General features: G+C 39.3%; 1 protein-coding gene across 4 annotated transcripts in view; it reads right to left on the minus strand.

Moving 5' to 3' along the window:
* Positions 1 to 4552: 4552 nt before the first annotated feature.
* erf (Ets2 repressor factor) overlaps positions 4553 to 21566 on the minus strand; it is a 44045-nt gene continuing 27031 nt past the window's right edge. For 2 of the 4 annotated variants that reach the window (XM_042745363.1, XM_042745362.1), the window contains 4 exons: positions 14403 to 14637; positions 8849 to 8964; positions 7809 to 8746; positions 4553 to 7720 (listed from right to left, as the gene is read on the minus strand). In XM_042745363.1, coding sequence (XP_042601297.1) covers positions 7163 to 7720; positions 7809 to 8746; positions 8849 to 8964; positions 14403 to 14637 — 1847 coding nt within the window. In that variant the 3' untranslated portion in view covers positions 4553 to 7162. Of the gene's footprint in view, positions 7721 to 7808; positions 8747 to 8848; positions 8965 to 14402; positions 14638 to 16673; positions 16743 to 21566 lie in introns of all 4 variants that reach the window. The other 2 variants (XM_042745361.1, XM_042745364.1) reach the window with 2 other exon arrangements.

Consider the following 21566-nt stretch of genomic DNA (forward strand, 5'->3'; position numbering starts at 1 on the left):
CCTGCATTGCAAATTCACTTTTAATGTGATTTTATCATTGTGGGTGGCCTCCTTTGAGCCATGTGTGAATAAATGTGTGGTTTCAACGAATGCAAATGGTTGTGTGTGGAGCTGCATGCTACGGAGATGATCAGTTTATGCATCACTGCTCAGCTGGACCGTCCGTCACGCACTCTGCATGCAATTATGACATGCAATGGAAAATTGCATAACACGCACACACACACACACACAAACACACACTTAAGCACTCAGTCATCCACACAGAGACGGTAATCTCTTAGTACACGCCACACCCTGCTCTGTTGTTCTGTTAAAGCTCCTCAGAAGTCCTGGCAGCCCTTGACGTTCACTACAGATACACGAGCACTTGAGTGTGTGTTGCGTTAAGTTAACATTTAACTACGAGGAGAAAAAGTTATGTCAGTGCTCAAAGGCCAGTTTCGGCCTGACCAATGAAACAAAGTGAAAACGAAACAGAAAGGCAGGCCGAAATGTAGCTTATTCAGTCATAATGAGACTTTCAGATTGACTCGATACACACTTATAACAATACAATTATATACAAATATTATGAAGTACAAAGAAAGGGTCTGAGGCCTTCAGAATAAAAGGGTTTTTGACTCACACAGTGAGGAAACAAACAACTGCTCTGGTCGGACTTATACACAAACACTCAAAGATGTTTATAAGAAGCACTTGGTGCGTCCAAGTGTGTCTACTCCTACAATGAACTCTTTTGGTGAAGAAAAAGTACACACTTTTGAGTGTGTAGTAGAAGAGTAGGCAAGCTTTGGGACATACTATCTGTGTCTTTAACGGTCTGCCCTGTCCCACACACACTGTCACTGTAAACTGCGTCAGTCATCTTGTCACGGTCAACTGATTTTCAGAGAAAGGTGCTAAAGGAAGGTAAATCTGTTGCTAAAAGTTGGTAGATGACATTGTGATGTCATTATGCGATGATGTCATCCCCTAATCACGATGCAAAATTGCCACAACATCAAATCTCAGCAAAAACATATATTTTATATACAGTATGTTAATTTAGATTTGCTTGTAAAATAATATGAATAATATAATATTAAAATATAACTGTATTGTTAGATACATTGAATTATTGAAGACCTACACATTTTTGAATGATTACAATTTAAGTTTTTTTAGTAAGCTGGTAATACTATACACATTCTCAACAATTATGCTTTAAGCAGTGTATTAGTAGTTATTTAGTATGCTACACTCTAAGAAAAGTCTGTAAAAACAGGGCATGATCTAGTATGTTAATATGAAAGAATTTACCGTTTTGTTTTTTTACCTGCATTTTTAAATCAGGCATTGTGTTTTCAGGTTACAGGGTTATAATGGATAATGACTTGGATAATTACAAGTATCTTTTCTATTTTTCTTACAGGGTACTAAATGATCAACAATGACAAGTACAAGGTACTAACAAAGTGTATCATAAATGAACAAGTATTAAATTATTATTATTAAATGTAACAATTGCAAATAGTAGCTAACTCAATTGTAATTTGGAAGGAAAATGTGTGTCTTTTATCACTTTTCACTAAGTCACTTATCAAAAGTTGCCAAATAAATGTTAAAAATGCTGGGTGCTTTTGGAAGAAAAGGTTGCTAGGGTAGCCTGAAAAGTTGCTAAATTTAGCAACAAAATCGCTAAGTTGTCAACACTGTGGTTTACATCCTCCACACTGCATTTCATTTATCGTCCTACAGTATTGGAGAGAAAATAAGTAGCACATTGATCTGCCAGGCGCGGGTCTTTTATGTTGAGAACTCTGCTCATATTTTATGCATAAAGATGCATTTAAAAGTTAACGACCAAACAGATGTTTATAAAAGTTCACATTTCGGTTGCAGATGAAATATAACACAGACAACATGAAATAAATAAATATATTTATTTTTACCAAGTTAAATGTTGAATATTAGTAACTCAAACCCCTTTTTTCTAAGCCTCTCTTCCTAATCCTCGATCGCGCATCCGCCATGTTTGTAGTTTCTAACGCGTTTTATTCGTGTTTGTAGTTCTGGACAGAATCCTTCACCAAAGAGCAATGGATTGTGGGCAATATTAGCCATTAGAGTGTGCACGGACCCACACTTCAAAAATCAACCTGAAATAGATCATCTTTTGGCATACTCTTTTCAACATACTATGCTTTGGGACACACTTATTCTAATCTCACAGGCTATTTAGGAAGGATATAAAACACTGGGACACAGGGACAGAGTCTGAGAATGTAAAAGTCTTGAGAGGACATGGTAAAGAAAGATAACATTTTTAAACATTAATATCATGAAATGTATCATTATAAAATTTACATATAAATATACCCTACAGTAAACATTCTTGAGCACCAAAACAATACTTTTAAAATGAAAATCTTGTTTTATATATATATATATATATATATATATATTATATATATATATAATATATATATATATCACACACATATAATTAATTATTACAATAAAATTAAACTACTTTTATTTAAAATGAATAATTCATTTAAACATATTTATTTATTTATGCTTCATTTAGGCTGTATAGTAAGCTGCAATACAACTGCATTATCTCTGTATTTTCTGTCTCTTTTATTTGGATAAGAAAGTCAAAAGCCTGTCAGTGTCAATCAATCAAGTCAAATGGCACAGATACGCACTGTCTCTTCAAAACACACAAACAATCACAATCAGAGGCAAATAAGGCCCCCTTGTTACAACCAACCAGTGCCTGATTCTCCAGGAAAACTTAACCTTTGACCTACCCTTACCAGGTCAACAAGCCCTCACAGCAAGTGTCCAGGTTTCACTGTCAATCAAGCAGTGTGTGACCTCGAAGACTCCACCTCCTGCTCTTTTGTAAAACATTTAATTATTTCAGGGTGAAGAAAGAAATCAGACTTCTATAGTGATGAAAAACCTAAGCAGAATATGTAATTATTAAGTCTCCAAGATGCTTCAAGAAACCTTCCTGCAAAGCTACTTGAAAAACTATGCACAAGTGCACCGAGGGCAAAAGCTGCTTTAAACACAAAGGATGGTCAAATGTTGATTCAATGTAGTTAACAGAAGTTAATTGCCAAAGAAAATTGATTTATGACATTATTTTTGAAAGCATCCTCATTTTACAGCATGTTTACACTAGTGCTTTGCAGGCAGGTTTCTTGAAGCATCTTGGAGACGTTGCCACAGTTCTTCTGGATTGAGTCTGTCTCAGTTCGTTCTGTTTCTTCATGTCATTCCAGACAGACTGATGATGATCAGATCTCTGTGTAAAGCACTGACTGTTGTCAGACAAAAATCTAAAATCTCAGTGGATTATTACAATTAATGTCAAAATGAACATTTGGAAATGTAAACTGATATTTCCCACTGACAGATATACAGCAAAAGATAACTGACTTTAAACAATTTTTTAGCTGGTGAAAATACTAGTGCTCTAATAGTTTTGGCCACCGCTGTAATTCATCATAATTCAAACTCACATTATTAACTTTAAGGCATTCCTAAGATTTTGGAATTTCTTTCACATCTTTGTTGACTGTAATATGTTTTAAAACATTTAAAGTTTAAATTCTATTTTAAAATCCCTTTGGAGTAAACCCATGGTATATTAGCTTTCTGGGCTGGCCTGCATATTGACATCACGACTGAACTGCTCTGAAAGATAAGCAGCTTCATTTTTACTCAGGGAAGATATGAACATTATAGCTTAAAGGTGAACCGTTTCTGCACCACTAGCGGTGTCAAACGGAATTGCAAAAAAAAAAAGATTAATGATGACTTTGCACATTAAACTAGAAAAGGAGACAGTATTAAAACATCTAAAATCACACTTCGCCTTTAAGAGCCTCGATAACCGCTTCTAAACAAAATTGAACGATGGCACTATTCGAGCAGCAGAGGGCGCTGTTTTACAAATAATTACAAGTGGATAAACAACTCAAGTTTTAGGTTCTCTTCCTGTAGCGTGAATTTCCAGTTCATTAGGAAAGCAAATCCTGATTTTGCATCTCGCTTCACCTCAAAAAGGACCAGGAATAACAGCCCTTGTTCTTTTATGTTTGAAACGGAAACTACAGAAGCATAGCCGAGTACACAGGTAGCATGAAAATACCTTAAATATGTCTTTGTGTGTGTGTGTGTGTGTGTGTATGTGTGCAGGCCTGGAAGCATGTTTAGCAGCTTTTATAATTACTGTCCCAACCAGTCCAAAAAAAAAAAAAGTATTACTATGGTATTTTACTGTAGCCAAATAAAACACATTATATCAGTTTAGTGAAAATCTGCCATTCTGATTACTGGTTAGTTTGAGATTGAATTAGATTTAATGAGATAATTTCAGTATATTATTAGTTTAAAATGTTTAAGCGTTGAGGTTTAATAGACACTATAGTGAAAATGTTGAAATATCAGTTGTATTTTGAAGTGTATTTTAGTTGTATTTCACCAGTACTAACAAAATGCCATCAACAGAGAAAAATCAGGAGAGATGTAAATGAAGGACAAGAAACCCGGATCCGTTTTTACCTGTTTTAATGAACCCTGATTACACTTTTAATTACAAGAGCAAAAGAAACCACATGAGAAACTAAAGTATACATGGTTCCTTGTAACGTCAAGTTTTGTCTCTCTTTACAAAGTATTACATAACCGTTGAGAGACAGATGGAAAGCTTTAAGAAAGAAGCAAAAGTAGAAAGACCTTGAACACAATAAAGAAATAATTGTCTTTTTCTTACATCATCCCCTCAAAATGGAAAATATATATTTATATATGTACACAACCAAAAAAAAAAAGATTAAAATTAAAATGTGACAGCATAATGTCACCCTCCCTCTTCACCTGGTTTTCTTAATAACAACTTAAAAACCAGCAATAATACAGAGCCAGAGCATGTTTATATCATGGTATCAAAGAGGCTAGAGGAATACGCTTTATTAAAATGTTCATCTTGACAGGTTAAAATCCAGGTAAGGGGTACAAACAAAATACCAGCAATAATATCAACATTAAAAAAATGATAAATGGTAATATAAACAAAAAAGGTATAATAAAACAGCATTGTTTATATTGAATAGAGAGCAAAAGGAAAACAAAAAAGTATTTTTTAACAAATAAGGCAGCTGTCAGTTAAAATACAGATACTGAACCGGTGTAAGGCCGCCAAACAAACTCCAAAGAAGTAAAAAGATGGGGAAAAATGAGTGTTAAGTGTGTCAGGTCCTATACTTCCTCCTTAGATGAGGGCTAAGAGGCTGAATGTCCATCTTCTAGTTGTCAGTTCGGTGAAGTGAGGTCCCTTTCTCGAGGACGTCATTGACTACGAAGTCCTTGCATTTTGCTACAAATGGAGCTGGCCGAAGCCAAATAGCATGTGTTACCTGTTCAGTCTTGATCATCGTAGATAAAGAACAGCCTCCTACAACTAAAACACTGCAGAGAGACTGCGACGGAGAACGCGGATGCGACGGGTCGAGTTAAAACTATACGTAGACCTTACAAGGCCAAGGACAGCTGTGCCATTCAGGGTTCTCAACGACTGGTCAGTTATGTTTAACTTTGTCTATAACAACACTTTTCTTTCACAGTAAAGCACTGTAGGGCCCTGAAACTAAACGGAGTTACCATATAGATTTACCTTCTGAAATATAATTTGTATCAAAACCAGCGTTTGTTCTTTTATCAAATATATACGACTATCGTGCAATAAAGTGAGAATATATGGACTCTAAATGCAAATCTTTTTTTTTTAGGATAGTTTCTTTTAAGGTACAAAACTAAACAAGGCATAAAAGCAGTGTTTGAGGTCATGTTTCTAAGGCCTCTCCTGTGTGTGAGTTGGTACGTGTCGATAAAGCAACCCATTGAAAAGCACTGGGCGGTCAGACTTCTGTAAAAAGGCACAAATGTTTGTTTATTTGAAGGCTTTATGTTCTGAGACAACCTGTTGGATGGAGGAAAGGGGTGTGGGGTGGTATGCCTGAGATTTACCGCCAACAAACCATGAAGATTTGCATCCTTTACAAAACAGCAGGGTGTACAGGATTGTTTAAGTGGTTTTAGGGATGATTACGAAGCTAAAACCATGAAGCGCCCTCTCATACGTTGCCCCAACGTTCCCTCAGGGTTAAAACTGCATTATAAAAAAGAAAAATAAAGTTGGTGGAGGAATAATCGTATGTGATCTATAACTTGTCATCCAGCTGGTGGTCATGAAGACGCACTAACATATATAAAACGAATCCCCCAATGTATATACATGTGTTAAGATACGTTAAAGAGGTTGTTGAGTGGTCCCGTCAGCTGGCTGAGCTTGCTGAACAGATAGGAAAGTCAGTGTCCGGAGCCGGCAGTGAAGGCTGATAGCACGCTAGCGTTAATGGTTCTGAAGGCAGTGTCATGAAGAGCCTGGTTTGAGAGAGAAAGGCAAGCTGGTTCTGCAAAAAGTCTGGGACTTGAGTCTTGGTATGCAAAAAAATTAAAGAGCATCTGTAATCGCAAAGTCTGAGAACTATGATTGAGTTTTAGATGGAGCCAGCATCCTTCCTGCATTTTTCACTTCATCCAAGAGTGTCTGTTTAAATAAGACTATGTCCACTTGCCTGTGACCATGTGACTAAATTTCATGGGCATGAATGACAAGACAAAAAAAAAAAAAAAAGATCATCTTTACCCATATTTTACAGGGGTGCATCAACGTCCAGTTTAGGCACTTCTGTAATCTCTTGATTTACAAAAAATTGTATTGGGTTGATCCCTAAATCCTAACGGAGAGCTTCTTAGGGGGAAAAAAGTGTCCAAGTGTCCAAGAATACTAGTGGGGTGATGTTAGTCTTACACAGCAAACAAAAAGGAATGGGTTCGGTAAGCAAGGGGCTCTGGCTAAGCTTGGGAAAGGGGCGTTGGTACTTAAATGCATAAAAAAAGATGTCAGTATTAATAATTTTTAGTGTTGCAATATTTTGAAGTGAGTGAACCTGCATGTACGGAAGTTTAAAAGATGGTTTGGGCATCCGAACATGCTGAATGGATGGTCTTCACGTAACTTCTGAGAGCAACAGTTGCCTTCAGCCCTTAAGGAGGACAGCTCTGTGTTGGTAAGTTTATGTGTCTGACCACGTCTTCTTCAGCAAAGGTCATTTTCTAAAGACAGCTGTGCTGTCGCTCGCTGCAGCTCAGAGCTCACCCTCCTCTGGCCCGTCCCCAGGTGTGCAGCCAAAGTCTCCGGACTCTTCCGCTCTCCATTTTCCTCCCCCAGTTTAGCCTCCACCTCCTGGTTAAGTTCCTCCCTCTCTGCCCTGCTCTTCTTGTCCTCAGCCTCTTCGGTTCCCGCCTCCATTCGCTGGTCCTCACTCCAGCGGCGTTTAAAACGCAGCTTCAGAGGGATGCAGCGTGTGCCCCCGGGGCTAATGGGAGCGCCCTGGCCCAGGTTTAGTTCTCGGGGTTCTGCTTTAAGACCTAAAAGATTTACCCCAACCCCTGAGGTAGGTGCAGCTGGGGTCTTGAAGACGTCTTCCTCGAGATCATCATCATCAGTCATGCGATCGTGGTTGGGTGGAGGGGCGAGGCCACCATTGGGGTGAGGAGGGGAAAAGACATCACATTCGTCATCTTCATGCTCCTCCTCGCTGATGTCGGTGACCTCGACTTCTTCCTCTGACTCCATGTCTGAGATGGGCTCAACCTACAGAAGAAAGCAAAATGAGTATTACAGAAAACCATTTTCATTCTCAAAGGAGCTACAGTGTGTTTTTTTTTTAAGGTGAACATACCTTGATCTTTGGTGGACCAGCTGGGGTTGAGTTGTTAGTCATCATTCCAGATGAAGCGGAGTTTGAGGCTGCACCAGGCTCCCTGCTGTAAGAGAAGGAAGCAGCAGCGCTTCCAGAATTTGGAGCATGTCCTGCTCCGGCCGGGTTTGGCCCTTCTCTCTGTTTGCGACCCAGTGGTGGTGGCTGTAACTTGAACTTGAACGGAGATAGATGAGGCTCCTCAACCTGATGGTGCAGAGGGTGACTTGACAGGTGTGGACCTACACCTGCTGATGCTCCCAGTCCCTTGTCTGGACGCTGGGGCTGGGGGATGATGATGTTGGGATAGTGCAAGAACGCACGGGGACTCAGATGATAGTTGTAGACACTCTGAGTGTGAGCTTGCAGGTAACGCTTCATGTCTTCTGGATTGAACGAGAAGTGGGAGCCCAGCATGGGAGACAGGGATGGAGAAGGTGTGTAGGGCATGTGAGATGTAGGGGTCATGGAGAGAGCTGGAGAAAGAGCAGGAGCCAGCAAGCCTCCAGTGCCTGGGAGAGGGGACACTGGGAATGGAGACAAGGGTTCAGGGTGCATCCTGTGTGGGGGCGCATGGGGCCCACTCCTGTGGAGCCCAGTCGGGTTGGGCGGTGCACCGTAGACACGGAACAAGGAATCGTGGGATAAGCGCGGATGGAGCAGGTTTCTGAAGGCACGGTCGGCCGTGCGGTCGTCACCGGGAGCTATGCCAGTTTCTTCAAGCTCCGAGTTGGTAGAGGTGCCATCGCTGCAGTCGGAGACGGAGCCACGAGCTATGCGTCGAGGCACAGCACTGAAGACACCAGGACTGCGCAGTTCCTCGCTAGGAGAGAGGATGTCCGATGGCGTGGATGGAGGGAAGCGGAAATGAGTGCTTACCCCTGATGGGACAGGCGGTGCACTTTGTGGAACACCAGGACCTATGAAAAAGGTTGAGAAATTTTAATAATTGTTTTACTTCGTACATCAAATTAAATGGGTGGGTTTCAGAAAGATTGAGTTTAAAAAGCAGGGGTCTTCACCTGCAGAGCCCATGTCAATGAACGGATAGTTGACCAGCACCAGCTTGTTGAAGTTAAACTTGTAAGTGAATCTCTTCCCTTTGGTCTTGTGCAAGATCCTTTTGTTGTAGTAGTATCTGCGGAGACAGTGTTGGCATGGTTACACACTTGCCAAAGCCATTATTAGGAGTCACAGTTTGTTGAAGGCCGCCTATTTTTATGTATTTGACATTCTTGTACTTATTAAACTTTGCAAAGGTAATGACTAATTCAGAGATGAAAGTTACAAGTTAATTTGCATATTTAATCAAAATCAGAGTTGCTGGTTTTTGAACACATCATAGTATAGTTCTCTTGCAATAAATGATAGGTCAAAAACGAAAATTCTTGGCCGAGACTGAAAACTTGGGACAAAACCCTGAGGGCTGCGACGGTGTCAGATTTTTATCACTGTAGTGGTAATGGACCAACTTCCGCTGGTGGTGCAGTGCTGATGGGCTATATATATATATATATAAAAAAAAAAAAAAATATATATATATATATATATATATACACACACACACACACACACACACACACACACACACACACACACACACACACACACACACACAGGGTGCGATTTGTGAAAAAACCAGAGGGGGGATGCTTTTGAAAACTTTTTATGAAATATTTTTAATAAGATGGAAACTATTTAACGTGATCACAGTTTAATAAAAACATTTTGTAAATTAGGCCTATTAATTGTAATGATTTAATTTCCATGATTATTCAAACAATGAATAAATTACAGAGAAATCAAGTAAAGAACACAACGGAGCTGTATAGATTGTATATTGAATCAGTTGATTCAGATCGGGACTTAAAAGTGTGTATAGAGAATCATTTGATAATAATAAATGAGGCTCAATCATCTATTAACAAAAATGTGTGTTTATTTGAGCACTTCCGTCAGTGAACATGCAGCTTGCAAAACACTAAAAATAAATATAAAAGAAATTGTACTGTTAAACAAGAAAGTAGCCTAAATAAGAAAGTTAAATACACCCTCTCTACCGGATGCAAGTGGCGCGACACAACAAAATACTATAGAATTCATTATAATCAGTGATGCTACACTGGATGTGGTGCGACAACACGAAAAATCCCCGACAGTAAACTGTCTCGTCCTGTTTATGAGGTACTGCCACAAAGGTCAAATGTCCTGTGTAGACAGACTATGTTGCGATGTGATGCTGTCGCATCCGGAGTAGACACGGTTCACTGTTCCACCGTCAAGCAAGCGAGAGCATTAACTCCTCGTCTGCACGCGCTCTCTTCCTGCCAATCTAAAGGATACACTGTGTATGGTGTTCGAGGTAATTCATGAATTAGGCTACCATAGACTTACAGTCTAAATAAAATTTGTATTATGCTTGTTTTAGAGTGCGTGACATCACGTGCACTATTGCCGGTGACCGTGACGCGGTTGTCACAGAGACCGTCACAGCCCTACACCCCCCCCAAACTGTTCATTTTAAATTAGCTTCTGAATACCTATTAAAATTCTATAAATAATATCAATATTATTATTAAAAATTCTATTAAAATATTTGAAGCAAATTCACTATATTCTTTCTCTAATTAGACTGGCCTGTAATGTAACAAAAAATAATTGTTCAAACAGCAAATTACATTAAATCCAATTGACCTAGTTCAGATCACATGCACACTGCTTCTTATGCTTAAATTTTCTTAATTTTAAACAGATCTGTTAAAAATCTTGTGTAGCCAAAATTCTATGATCATATGCAGCACCTGTCAGGAAACAAAATGTCAGTCCAGTTTTTCCAAAGAGAGAAAAACCAAACCTTTTCCAGTTAAAGCCTGACGTAATTACTGTATCATTAAGGAGCACTGAAAGTTATTATATATAACACACACGTTAAATTCCTCCATACATGAAAGGATTCAGCCAACCAGATTCAGATATGTGCAGAGCATATACGTGACTTCATGGCAATTTGAAGCTTCAGATGTTAAGATGATTTATGGGTTCAATGTGATTAATTAAGATGTCACTGAGGGTGCAGAGAGTACATGTGTGAGAAGACATGATTGTGATATACAATGATGTGTGAATCAGGGTACTGAGAAGTTCAAAGGCACATACTCAACCAACAGATAAAAAGGGCACATACACAACACTTTGAAGTGCATTTGAACTTGCTTCAAAAGAGCACAAGAACTCTTAAGTGTGTCTGTATTTGCACACGCGTGTTGTGCAGACATTCACATGCATGCAGTACATATGCTGTTGAGTGGAACGGCTAATCCATATGACCTTTTGTTTACTTTCACTAAGCTTAACACGGATAACATCCATTATGAAAGCAGTGGTCTTGTTATATGATGCTCTACAAGCAACATCAGGTTATCAGGTAAGTACAACGAGTGTGTACATGTTGTTTTGCATTGTCTGTTGGCCTGCAGTCTGTTCATTTTCAACAGCTCAACAATGAGACGCCTGTGCAGCCTGGAGTCTGTCTGAAGGGTGTTTGAATTTTAGTGTACACATGCAACCTCTTAGGTATGAAAGAAAAGAAATCAGACAGAGTGCCTCCAGGCCTTTCTTTCCCAAATGACTAGGTTCATGCTGAATGTGCACACTTTTCACACATTTTCCAAAAAAATCTACAGAATAGATTTACTGGTCGTAAAATGGGTTAAACTAAACTGACCATACTGTTAGTGGTTGCTGATAAAAGCACGATGAAATAAACTGAAATTGTTCATGTCTGACCATCTCTTAAATTAACATTTATAGACCAATTCAGTGTCAAAAAGCGATGCCATTTTTTTGTGGGCGGAGCCTGGTGGCAGAATGAGACAGATTTCAAGTAACAGCCTATGGAAGCCATGAAATTAAAGAATAAAAGGAGTTTATATTTCAAAATTCCGACATTATTCTTGCAATTCCGAGATTATATCTCACAATTCTGAAAAGGAAAAACAACTCGTCATTCTCTCTTCTCCCTCAGCTCAGAATCATGAGTTTATATCCCTGACTTCTAGCTTTTTTCCTCAAAATTGACAAACTCGTTATGGTTGAGTTAAATCGAGTTATAAAGTCCAAACTAAGAGATAAACACTTGCATTTGCGAGTGAAATAAAATGTATTATGTAAAATGTTATTTATATATATATAGTATTTCATGCTGTAACTGTAAGGTTAATACAATATGTCCCCTATGAATTGCATATGTGAATATTATGTAGGCCTATTGTTTAAATCAAATTTATGCCTTAAAACTAGAGTAATCATAGCGGTTGGCATCCGTAGTCTGTCCATTTAAACATCTGCATTTAGCCCTAAATGGCGTCTTTAACATCAGTATTCTATAAAAATTATTTGCATTCCGATTCTGAAATCCAAAGGCACACTTTTTTTTTTCTCGTATACCCATTTCCCTCCACTTATTACCAGTGGTCTTCTGCCACCACTATGCGTGCGTGTGCAGCTGCAAATGACGTAACTGTGACGTCTACTCCAAATTAGTCTATTCAAAACTCTTTTAAAATGCAATCATATACTTACAGTCTGATGGTATTACCATGTTTTGTTTTGTTTTGGTAATCATTCAGTACTAAGTTATACCTTAAAGTTGCTAGTGCATTCTGGTTAGTTGCTAGGTTTTTGCTTACTGGCCAGAGTCAAGAATTTACAAAACAATGCAGCTAAAACACCAAAATGTAGTACTTAATATATTAGCCATTTGAACAAACCGTTAAAGTTGAGTAATAGTGATATTTGCCTGAATAAAAATACAAAGGATTAAAGATTTGTAGAATTTTAGAAACACTGGCAATCAAATTTTGCAGAAATCTGCAAAGGTTTTGTCAGTGGATTCTGTGAGGGCCTAGAAATGAACACCACAAACTTCACAATTATGCGGATGAAGAAAACCAGCTTCAACAGAGCATGAAAAAGTCAAGATGAGGTCACAGTAGAATGTGTGCATGCCTTTTGGAGTTAACTTGGAGGACAAGTTTTGTGTCCTCCACATGTGTTGAACAGAGGCGAGTTCTCTGTGTTTCTCAGAAGTGTGACACTGAGGACCTTTCTGCTTTACATCTGAACCGTACACAGCTCTCTGTTGCCTTTCTTCTTCCCCCTCCCTTCCTCTTCCATTCATATGTCCATATTTCTCTTTGAGAAATGAAAGAGTTCTCGGAAGTGGAGGATGCACACTAGTCCTGTAAGTGATGAGCGCTAAGTGGGCTTGATTATTCTGGGATGGTGAAGGCAGGTTCAGCAGGTTTGAGTGGGCATCCGCAGGTTGCCATGGTGACCGATCCAAAGCATTGAATAACACGAAGAGACAGACAAACAGGCAACTGGACAGACTGCGAATGACAGACGAGGACGGAAAAAGGCAAAGGCGGAAAAATGGTATACGGGGAGGAAGGCTACCACAGAAAGACAAGCAACGCAGAGGCGTTGTTGATGAACACAAAGTCAGTTAACTTAAGAACAAGAGCACATAAAATCAAAGAAACAAAGCGTTCTAGATAAAACTGGCAGGAATATTAGTCTACTTTGAGCTGGATGCATTAGTTTAACCCACTGAAATGCTGATTTTGAACAAAACTCAATGCTTTATACCAAACTCTAGTGAGCCGTCTTGCAATTCCAAACTATTGTGAGACGAAATGAACTAAAGTGAGTGAGATGAATTGCTCTTCATGAGAAGCAACTCAGCTAATGGTTACTCAAATGAACCACAAGACACTTAACATCAACATCAATAATCTGATGTTGTCAAATTGCTAATCTATGATGCTATTTTACATTAGCATTAACAGCATAATCAGTCTGCTGGTTAGCATTTTGCTAAGCTAACACTCTACTTTTATGCTAGCATGTCAAGAATATGTGGTATATATCTGTTATCTTTTGGCAATGTGTTGGCTATGTTATCATGTTGCCAAAAGTGATAAGGCCAAGGACGAGAACTATATTGCTAACTATATAACTAAAGGTTTAGTTATCATTCTAGTTCTATGACAATATAAAAACATCCACAATACTGCTATAACGATGATGAGACATTACTGTTGGAATCACTTTCAAAACATTTTATATTGAACGATAAAACATTGACAGCCAATCAGAATCTTTAAAGTGACTTTAAAGACTATTTAAAGTGGCAGACATCATAACAGCACACTTATAATATACATAACGTTAATGTTCATCAGTGTGGGTGCTAATAAAGTTAGCGTCATTAGTGTGAATAGACCTATACTCTCGTTTGATATTTCCAGTTAATTTTGGAAATGTCTTATCAAAGAAGTTGGCCGAAATAAGATATCCAATCATTCAGTCGCATCTAGAACAGTCACTGCATCAGTAGAGTGCTTATCAATGTTGTCTAGGTAGGCAGCTCACTTGGTTGTTGAACGGAGCCATTACCCAAGTTTATTCAGTTACTCTAATGCAGGTGTTTTCCTCAGCAAAGTGGGTGAAAATGACATATTATGAGCACAAGTGGCATTACAGTGGGATTTAATAAGCAGATTTAGTCTTCACCTGAGCGCTCGGCTGAGCTTGTCATAATTCATCTGGGGCTTGCACTTGCGGGCGCCCCACAGTCGTGCCACCTCGTCCGGGTCTTTGATGACGAATTCGCCGTAATCCCCTTGCCAGGCGATGACATCGTGGTACTCCTCCTTCCGCAGCAGCTCCAGGATGAAGTGCCAGAGCTGGATCTGTCTGGAACCAGGACTCGACTCCGGCTTGTAGGCCCAGTCTGGGAAGGCAAACCCTAGAGGTCAGACACAAAACACACTTGAGCGTCATGCCAATTTGATGCAATCTAGCCATCGTTTGGCGAGAGTAAAGTGAGGGCATGTTGCAGCACATCTTATCTCGATCAATAAGAGGTTGTATTACCTCTGCTGTCTATTAAATGACATTAGGCCAAGGGAACGATATGTTTCCAAGGCTGTTGGCGCTTTATGCAGACTCACTCTCTGGATTTTAGTCTGGTAAAAGTTTGTATGCGATTTCCATTTATCTCTCAATCACCTTCAAGTCTGAATAAGTTGTAAGAAATGCCATAACGTCTAGTTAACGAGCGCTTCGATCCAGAATCCTTGAGACAGAAGTCAAAATAACACTCATATACACACACACAGATGGTACACAGTCTCTACTTTTAGACTCAATACTTGCAGAAGAAGAAGCAGGAGGCCGCTGAAGGCGAGACCAAAACACGGCCGTGACTTTAAGGGTCTTTTGTCTCATTACAGGAGCTGTTTGTGCTTTAAGACGTTAACACGGACAGACGGTTACACAACATGCTAAGTGACAGACCTATTACGAATCCATGCACAACGCTGAGTCAACGTGACATCGTGAGACGGCGGAAGAGCTCTTTGAAACAAGCACGAGAAACACACACTTGGACGAGTACGAAAAAGTCTGCAGACACAACCCAAATGAGGTGAAGTATTTCTGCTGGCTCTAAATTAGACACAATGTCCTATTAGGAAAGAAAAAACAAAATCAGAGCAAAAAACAATGAACTGAGATTCTATCTCGAAGGCGCGCTATGTCAGGTGGGAACGACCGAAAATAACAGCACAATTCCCACACTCGCACACAAAAGAGAAAGAGAGGGTCTTGGCGCACGACGTGTTGTTGTGCTCAATGGAATGCCCCTTTCAGATGGTTTAGAGCTTGGCTGCTAATAAAGCCTATCGCCGTGTTAGGCAGCGAACGCAGAACAGCTCAGCATTACTGCCAACCGCACACATGTGCTGCAGGGACCCACGCTGCGCAGGGGGGCGGTAGGATGACTTGGACACCGTGGGCTGGTACTAACTGTCCGTGACAACTGCTGAACAGTCGGCAATGCGGCTTGACTCATGATTGAGATGTTTGGTTGAGAGATCTGGCAGATCGGAGACGTAAAACTCACTTGACCCACTGAAAAGCAGCAGATCAGTTCCATTTCTTGTGGTAAACAACACAAAGTCATATGAGCAACAAGTCAGTGAATATCCTGAATTTAAGTTTCACAAACATTAAGGACACAAACTTGGTTCATGTTTAAAGTAATGATAACTTGCAGTTCAGTGAGTGAGTCAGATGTTGATTCAGTAAGCACTTCGTCAGGTTGATTCAGACCAGCTCATAAGAGTTATTTACTCATGAATTAGACAATGCTTCCAGTTCCAGCAAATAAGAGACAATCATTCGTGAATGGGCTGCACAGGTTGCGCTGCATTGTTTTGATTCACTAAAAAGATCCAGCTCAGAAGAGTCATTTGCTATTGAATCAACTCGACAGAAAGATGCCTATTCGCTATTATTCAGCGAGAGCAAAAAACACTCAAATCAGACTGCAAACTCGTATTTTTAACTGGAGTAAAACTCAAAGACTTGATTCCTTTTGCTGTGTGTTGACGATTCAGCAATGCAGGAAACACTGGCATAACCGCAACAGAAGTGACACACGAAAATTGATACTAATATAAAAAAAAAAAAAAATGCATCCCACCAATTGGGCCTGTAATTTTGGCGCCTTTTTCAAAGAGATTTAGGAATGTGACTTCAAAAAGTCTTCTCATCATTCATCACCATTCATGGCAATTTGACCAAGACATGTCACATTAAACAGCTGATATATGATTAGTTGTGTGTTTGTGGGACCAGACCTCCACCGAGCGAGTGGGCACACAGAAACACAAAGCATCCCACAGTGTGTGCACGTCAGCGCTGACTCATGGCGTATGCGTGAGTGTATTTGTCATTCAGCTTTCACAAGAAGTGCGCCTTTTCCCTCCACTCTCATACCTTTTTCTCTCTCTCGTGCGTTGTGTCCCTGGCTCCCACACCATCTCCTAGCAACAAGACACTTTAGTGCTATAAATGCACGTATAGCAGAGAGAAAAAAGACAGAATGCAATTAATCAATTAATGAAATCAAACCGCACAAGCTAAAATATCCAAAGTACATTTGATTCTAATAAACAAAGAAAGATTAAAGGGGACCGTTTCCCCAAAAATGAAAATTCATTAATGTCGTTTCAAACCTGTATGACAAAAAATACAGTATTTCAAGAAATATCTTGGCGTTTTTCATCCGTTCAAGAGTCAGTAGGTTCTAAAGTTGTTTTTGACCCCATTGACTTTCACTGTACAGACAAAAACATTCTTCAAAATACCTTCTTTTGTGTTTTGAAAAAGAAAGGGTAATAGAGGTTTGAAATGACAAGAATAAATTATTATTAGCCAATTCTATTTATTGCTACAGTATCGATAGGTGGTTGCTTTTTTTTACTTAATTTTAACAAAAATCTTTGAAAAGTACTTAATAAGCCACATAATTGGACTGTAGTGGAATGAGTTCTGTGCCAAATTTTAATACATGCGCTCAGGGGTTTGTTCTCTAATCAACAACAGTAACAGTGATATTTGCTCAAAAAGAACGAAGAAAGCCACAGTTGGCAATAGGGTGACGATCAACAGGTAGACGTCCCTTAATAAGAAGAAGGGACATAAAATAAACCCCAGACGAGGGCTAAACGTCAGACTCCAGGGAAGGCCGAGGAATGACTTTACAAGAAACCGCTACCGAGGTACTTTCAAACAAACCAGTGTGCCATAATACACTCTTTTTTTCACACAAGACCACAAGCCCACAAGACAACTTAGCGCGTGCACACAAACACACTCAATCAAAGCGCAATAACAGCTAAAACAGGCACGTCCCCTGGTGTCTGTGGGTTCTGCTGGGACTGCTGTTTCTCTGACGGTTAGTGTCACTAATGGGTATGGAGTCAGGAGACCGCCAGACGAAACCCTCGCTTGGCAGGGCCCTGTACACACACTTACAAAAACAATATGACATAAGCCTTACATGATAGCACCTGTACAAACTGTACCGGCATGAACAAACAAACCGGCTGACGAACATCTGACCGAGCATTACACGCAAGTTCGAGGAAATTGGATGCTAATATCCACCTTGGCATTGTTCTTTTGCCATTTCTGTTCGTAAAGTCTCTAAAACAGCATCTGTTGCCTTAATCTCTGTTTGCGATTAGCGTTCAGCTGCAACAGCTCTTTTTTTTATGGCGAGGCCGTGACGCAAGTTCGAAAAAGAAAACAAAAACGCCGTCCTCTGCGTCTCTGGTCTGTATTTAAAGGCTCAGAAATGTTTAGGGCCCCCGCACTCATTCGTTCTGTTTCTCTCCATCTCTCCCCCACTTCCCTCCCTTCCTCCTATTCTTTGTGGGCTCTATATTTAGGCAGAGGAAAAGGGTCGTTCGCCTACTAATGATGATGACGACAACAAAAAAAAAAGGGTACGAGTGTGTGCCAGCGTGAATGTGTGCAGGATGAGTAATACAAAAGAACCACGAGCGGCTCTGCTGCCTAAATGTTCCACTTGCAATCGACAGTGTCACTCTGCCTTGAAAAATACTGACGGTCGATTGATATGGGGCACGTTGGCGTCGGTCCGCGTACGTTCGGCAGTTGGTTGCATTGATCCGAGCTGCGTGGAATGAGTCAGTGTTGTTTTGCTTTAATAAGAACGCCCCCGGCGAAAAATACAACAAAATCCTGCAACTGCATGTTTATGTGTTTCACATTCTCTCTGGGCAATACAGATCTCACCTTCTTATTTGCGTTAAGACGACTCATCTAGGGGGTGATACCTGGAGGCTTTGTTTAGATACACATAATCAGTCATATAACAATGACATAACGACTCAGCTGTCAATATAGCATGGAGATATGATAAATATTTATGACATATGCAATGTTATTTTGTCATCGGTACAAAATTAATCATTACCAAGAAAGTTGTGATAACACGTATACCAGCAGTTTTGTGCCTGCTGCTGGTCACAAACTACATGAAAGTGTCAAGATTTATTGTAGCATCTCTGATTTAAACCTCAAGAATAAAAATGCCAACGTTGTTTGAGGTGCTGTGATTCATTTCTTTTGAACTGTCTGTTTATATGAATCACTGATTCGTCAATTTGTTTGCATCATCACTCAAAAATATAATTAACAAAAAACCTATTTAGGGAAGATTTTCACTGATTTATCACTTTTATTTAATAATTTAACTTTTCAACAAAGGCTGTTTGGTCAAACTTATCATGGTTCTTTTGATTGGAGAAAAAAAAAAACATAAGCCATTTAAAAAAAAAAAAAAAAAAAAAAAAAGACAAATAAAACTTAAGATGCACTGCCATGAGTCTGCACCGATAGCCTTGTGAGCAGCGCACTGATATGTAGCGCCGTAGCGTTATGGGCGTCCCAAGTTCGAATCCCAGCTCGAAGACCTTCCCCAACCCTGTTCATTCAACTACACGTTCAAAAACACTGATTCATTTATTCGAAGAGAGATGTAATGAAACATGTTGTTGAAATTGATGAAAAACATTGAGAGCCACTTTATAAGGCTCAGCTGACCAGCAATGCATTGATGCTAAGACAGAGATTTTGTTTTCCTTGGACATAACCTATTTTCACAAATATATATGACTAGGCCTGGAGGACAGACACAAATAATCGCACACGCTCAGTCGATCTCTCTCTCATTCACTGTTGGTTTAGGCTTGTTAAGTGCAAATCTACGGAGCCTCTACTAACTTGTTTAATATTCAGTCCACATGCATGAAGTGTAAAACGAGAAGGGCATAACCTTACGGAAAAAGAAAACGCAAATTTTGTGAATTTTGTGATTGCTGCGGTTCTTGCAATCCTTTGCGGTTTACTCGTCAACAGCACGGTATTGCGGTTATCGCAATAGCCCTAGGAGAAATTGGTAAAAATAAATAAAATCATTTATATACGATATAGTTTTTTTAGCTCTATTAATGGCCATTCACACCAAGGATGATAACTATAACAATAACTACAATTTTTATTTAATAATCACTCTAATTATATGATGCTAGGCAAGTCCAATGCTGCAGTGGAACTAAATCATTGTATAAATAATCACTTCCAGAACTAATTTTTCCAACTGAAGAATGGTTCAAATACTGACAGCAAATCAGAATCCATCAAACTTAGAAGAGCTTGAGCATTAAAACAATATCATCCACTGGTGTGGATGCTAATAAAGCATTAATAAATATTTAATAGTTAATATTTATAGTTATCGCTCTTAGTGTGAATGGACGTTTACACAGGAAAAATGTTAAATCACACTAAGCAGAATACGGTCATCAGTGGACTACAGACAGACAGTGAGGGAAAGGGGAGGATATGGAGAGAGCGAGTCAACCAGAAAGAGAACAAACACTCAGGTTGAGAGGAGAGGATCAAAGCGTCGGCCAGTCATCTGTATATGCGCAGCGCTAGCCTGCAGCCCTCACATGATCACCGCCATGTGCTCTTACATAACGTGCCGTGTGTGTATTTGTCTGCCCACAACAGTCGTGCCTCCTCTTGCCAACCCTGATGGAAAAGGTTCAGGGTTGTTGCCCCGAACAGGCACGTAAATCCCTCCGCTTCATCTCTATAACCCCCAAAGAAATAACAACCTTTCGGATGCATTCGAGCCACTGGTGCGGCGCTAACTGGAGAAGGTGTGCTGATACTCTGCTGGTTAATCTCTAGTTACCTACTGAAGGGTCAGGCCAGCGGTGTGAGTTTCTTGATGACACTGACCAGACTGGAAAAAGGCAAAGAAACTGTCTGAAAGTGGATGAATGATACATGCAGCCATCCAATAAAACTGCGTACACAATTGACTTCAATACGGCATTGAAGAAGACATGTCAACCAGTTCACATGATTCCAAATAAATTTGATTGATTTTCCGTCTATGCTAATAAAGTCCCGCCACCAAAGCGCAAAGGTTTACAGTTGCACTTGGTTGCAAAATGGATGCTAGTTTAATATATAATGAAGAAGGCTTACTTATGCATTAAGATTAAACTTCAATTGTCACGCTAAACATGTTTTTAATGCAACAAAATTCACCAAATATGATGTCAATATCACTTTAATATCAATGCACAGACCAAGGTCGATTAAATAATAAGCTTTCTCAGCAACACTTAAAAATGAACGGTGCGGTTGCAAGGTAAACACTGTGACAGAGCTTTAATTTAGGATGTGTTTGTCGACACACAGCACAACTAGCTCATATGACTGAACAAATAATAAATGTCTGTGTGCCGCAAGTGTGGCATTATCACTTAAACTGTAAATAAGTCAAGGTTGATTGATCACAGCAGGCTATTTCCGTCAGGGCCATCGCTGAAGTTTACAGACGCATGACAACGTGCAAAACGAAATTGAAAAGCACTGACAAAACTGGCATCAGCAACAGGTTTACACAGATAGCAGCATCTCTAGAATAAAGGAAAGCTAATTCAGAGCTGACAGAGTGAAACGCCACAGACATAATAAACAAGCGATAAAAGATTTGCACTGAATGCGCACCAATAAATGGCCAATATTAAACTAATAGCATTTTAACTAAATAAATTAATAAAACTAACAAAATCAAAAAAAAATTTTTAACATTAATTAAAACAATTTAATAATCATTTAAAATAATAATAAATTAAAGTCAAACATTTAAATGCTCAAACAGAATTTACATATCACATTATAATGTACAATTTGTACAATCATGTATAAATTAAATTTAACAGTGCTATTAAATTATTAGTGTTAGATTAGTTTAGGGTAAGATTTTAACTTGAGTAC

This window comes from Cyprinus carpio, chromosome B19 (genome assembly GCF_018340385.1).
Source record: "Cyprinus carpio isolate SPL01 chromosome B19, ASM1834038v1, whole genome shotgun sequence".
NCBI lineage: Eukaryota > Metazoa > Chordata > Actinopteri > Cypriniformes > Cyprinidae > Cyprinus > Cyprinus carpio.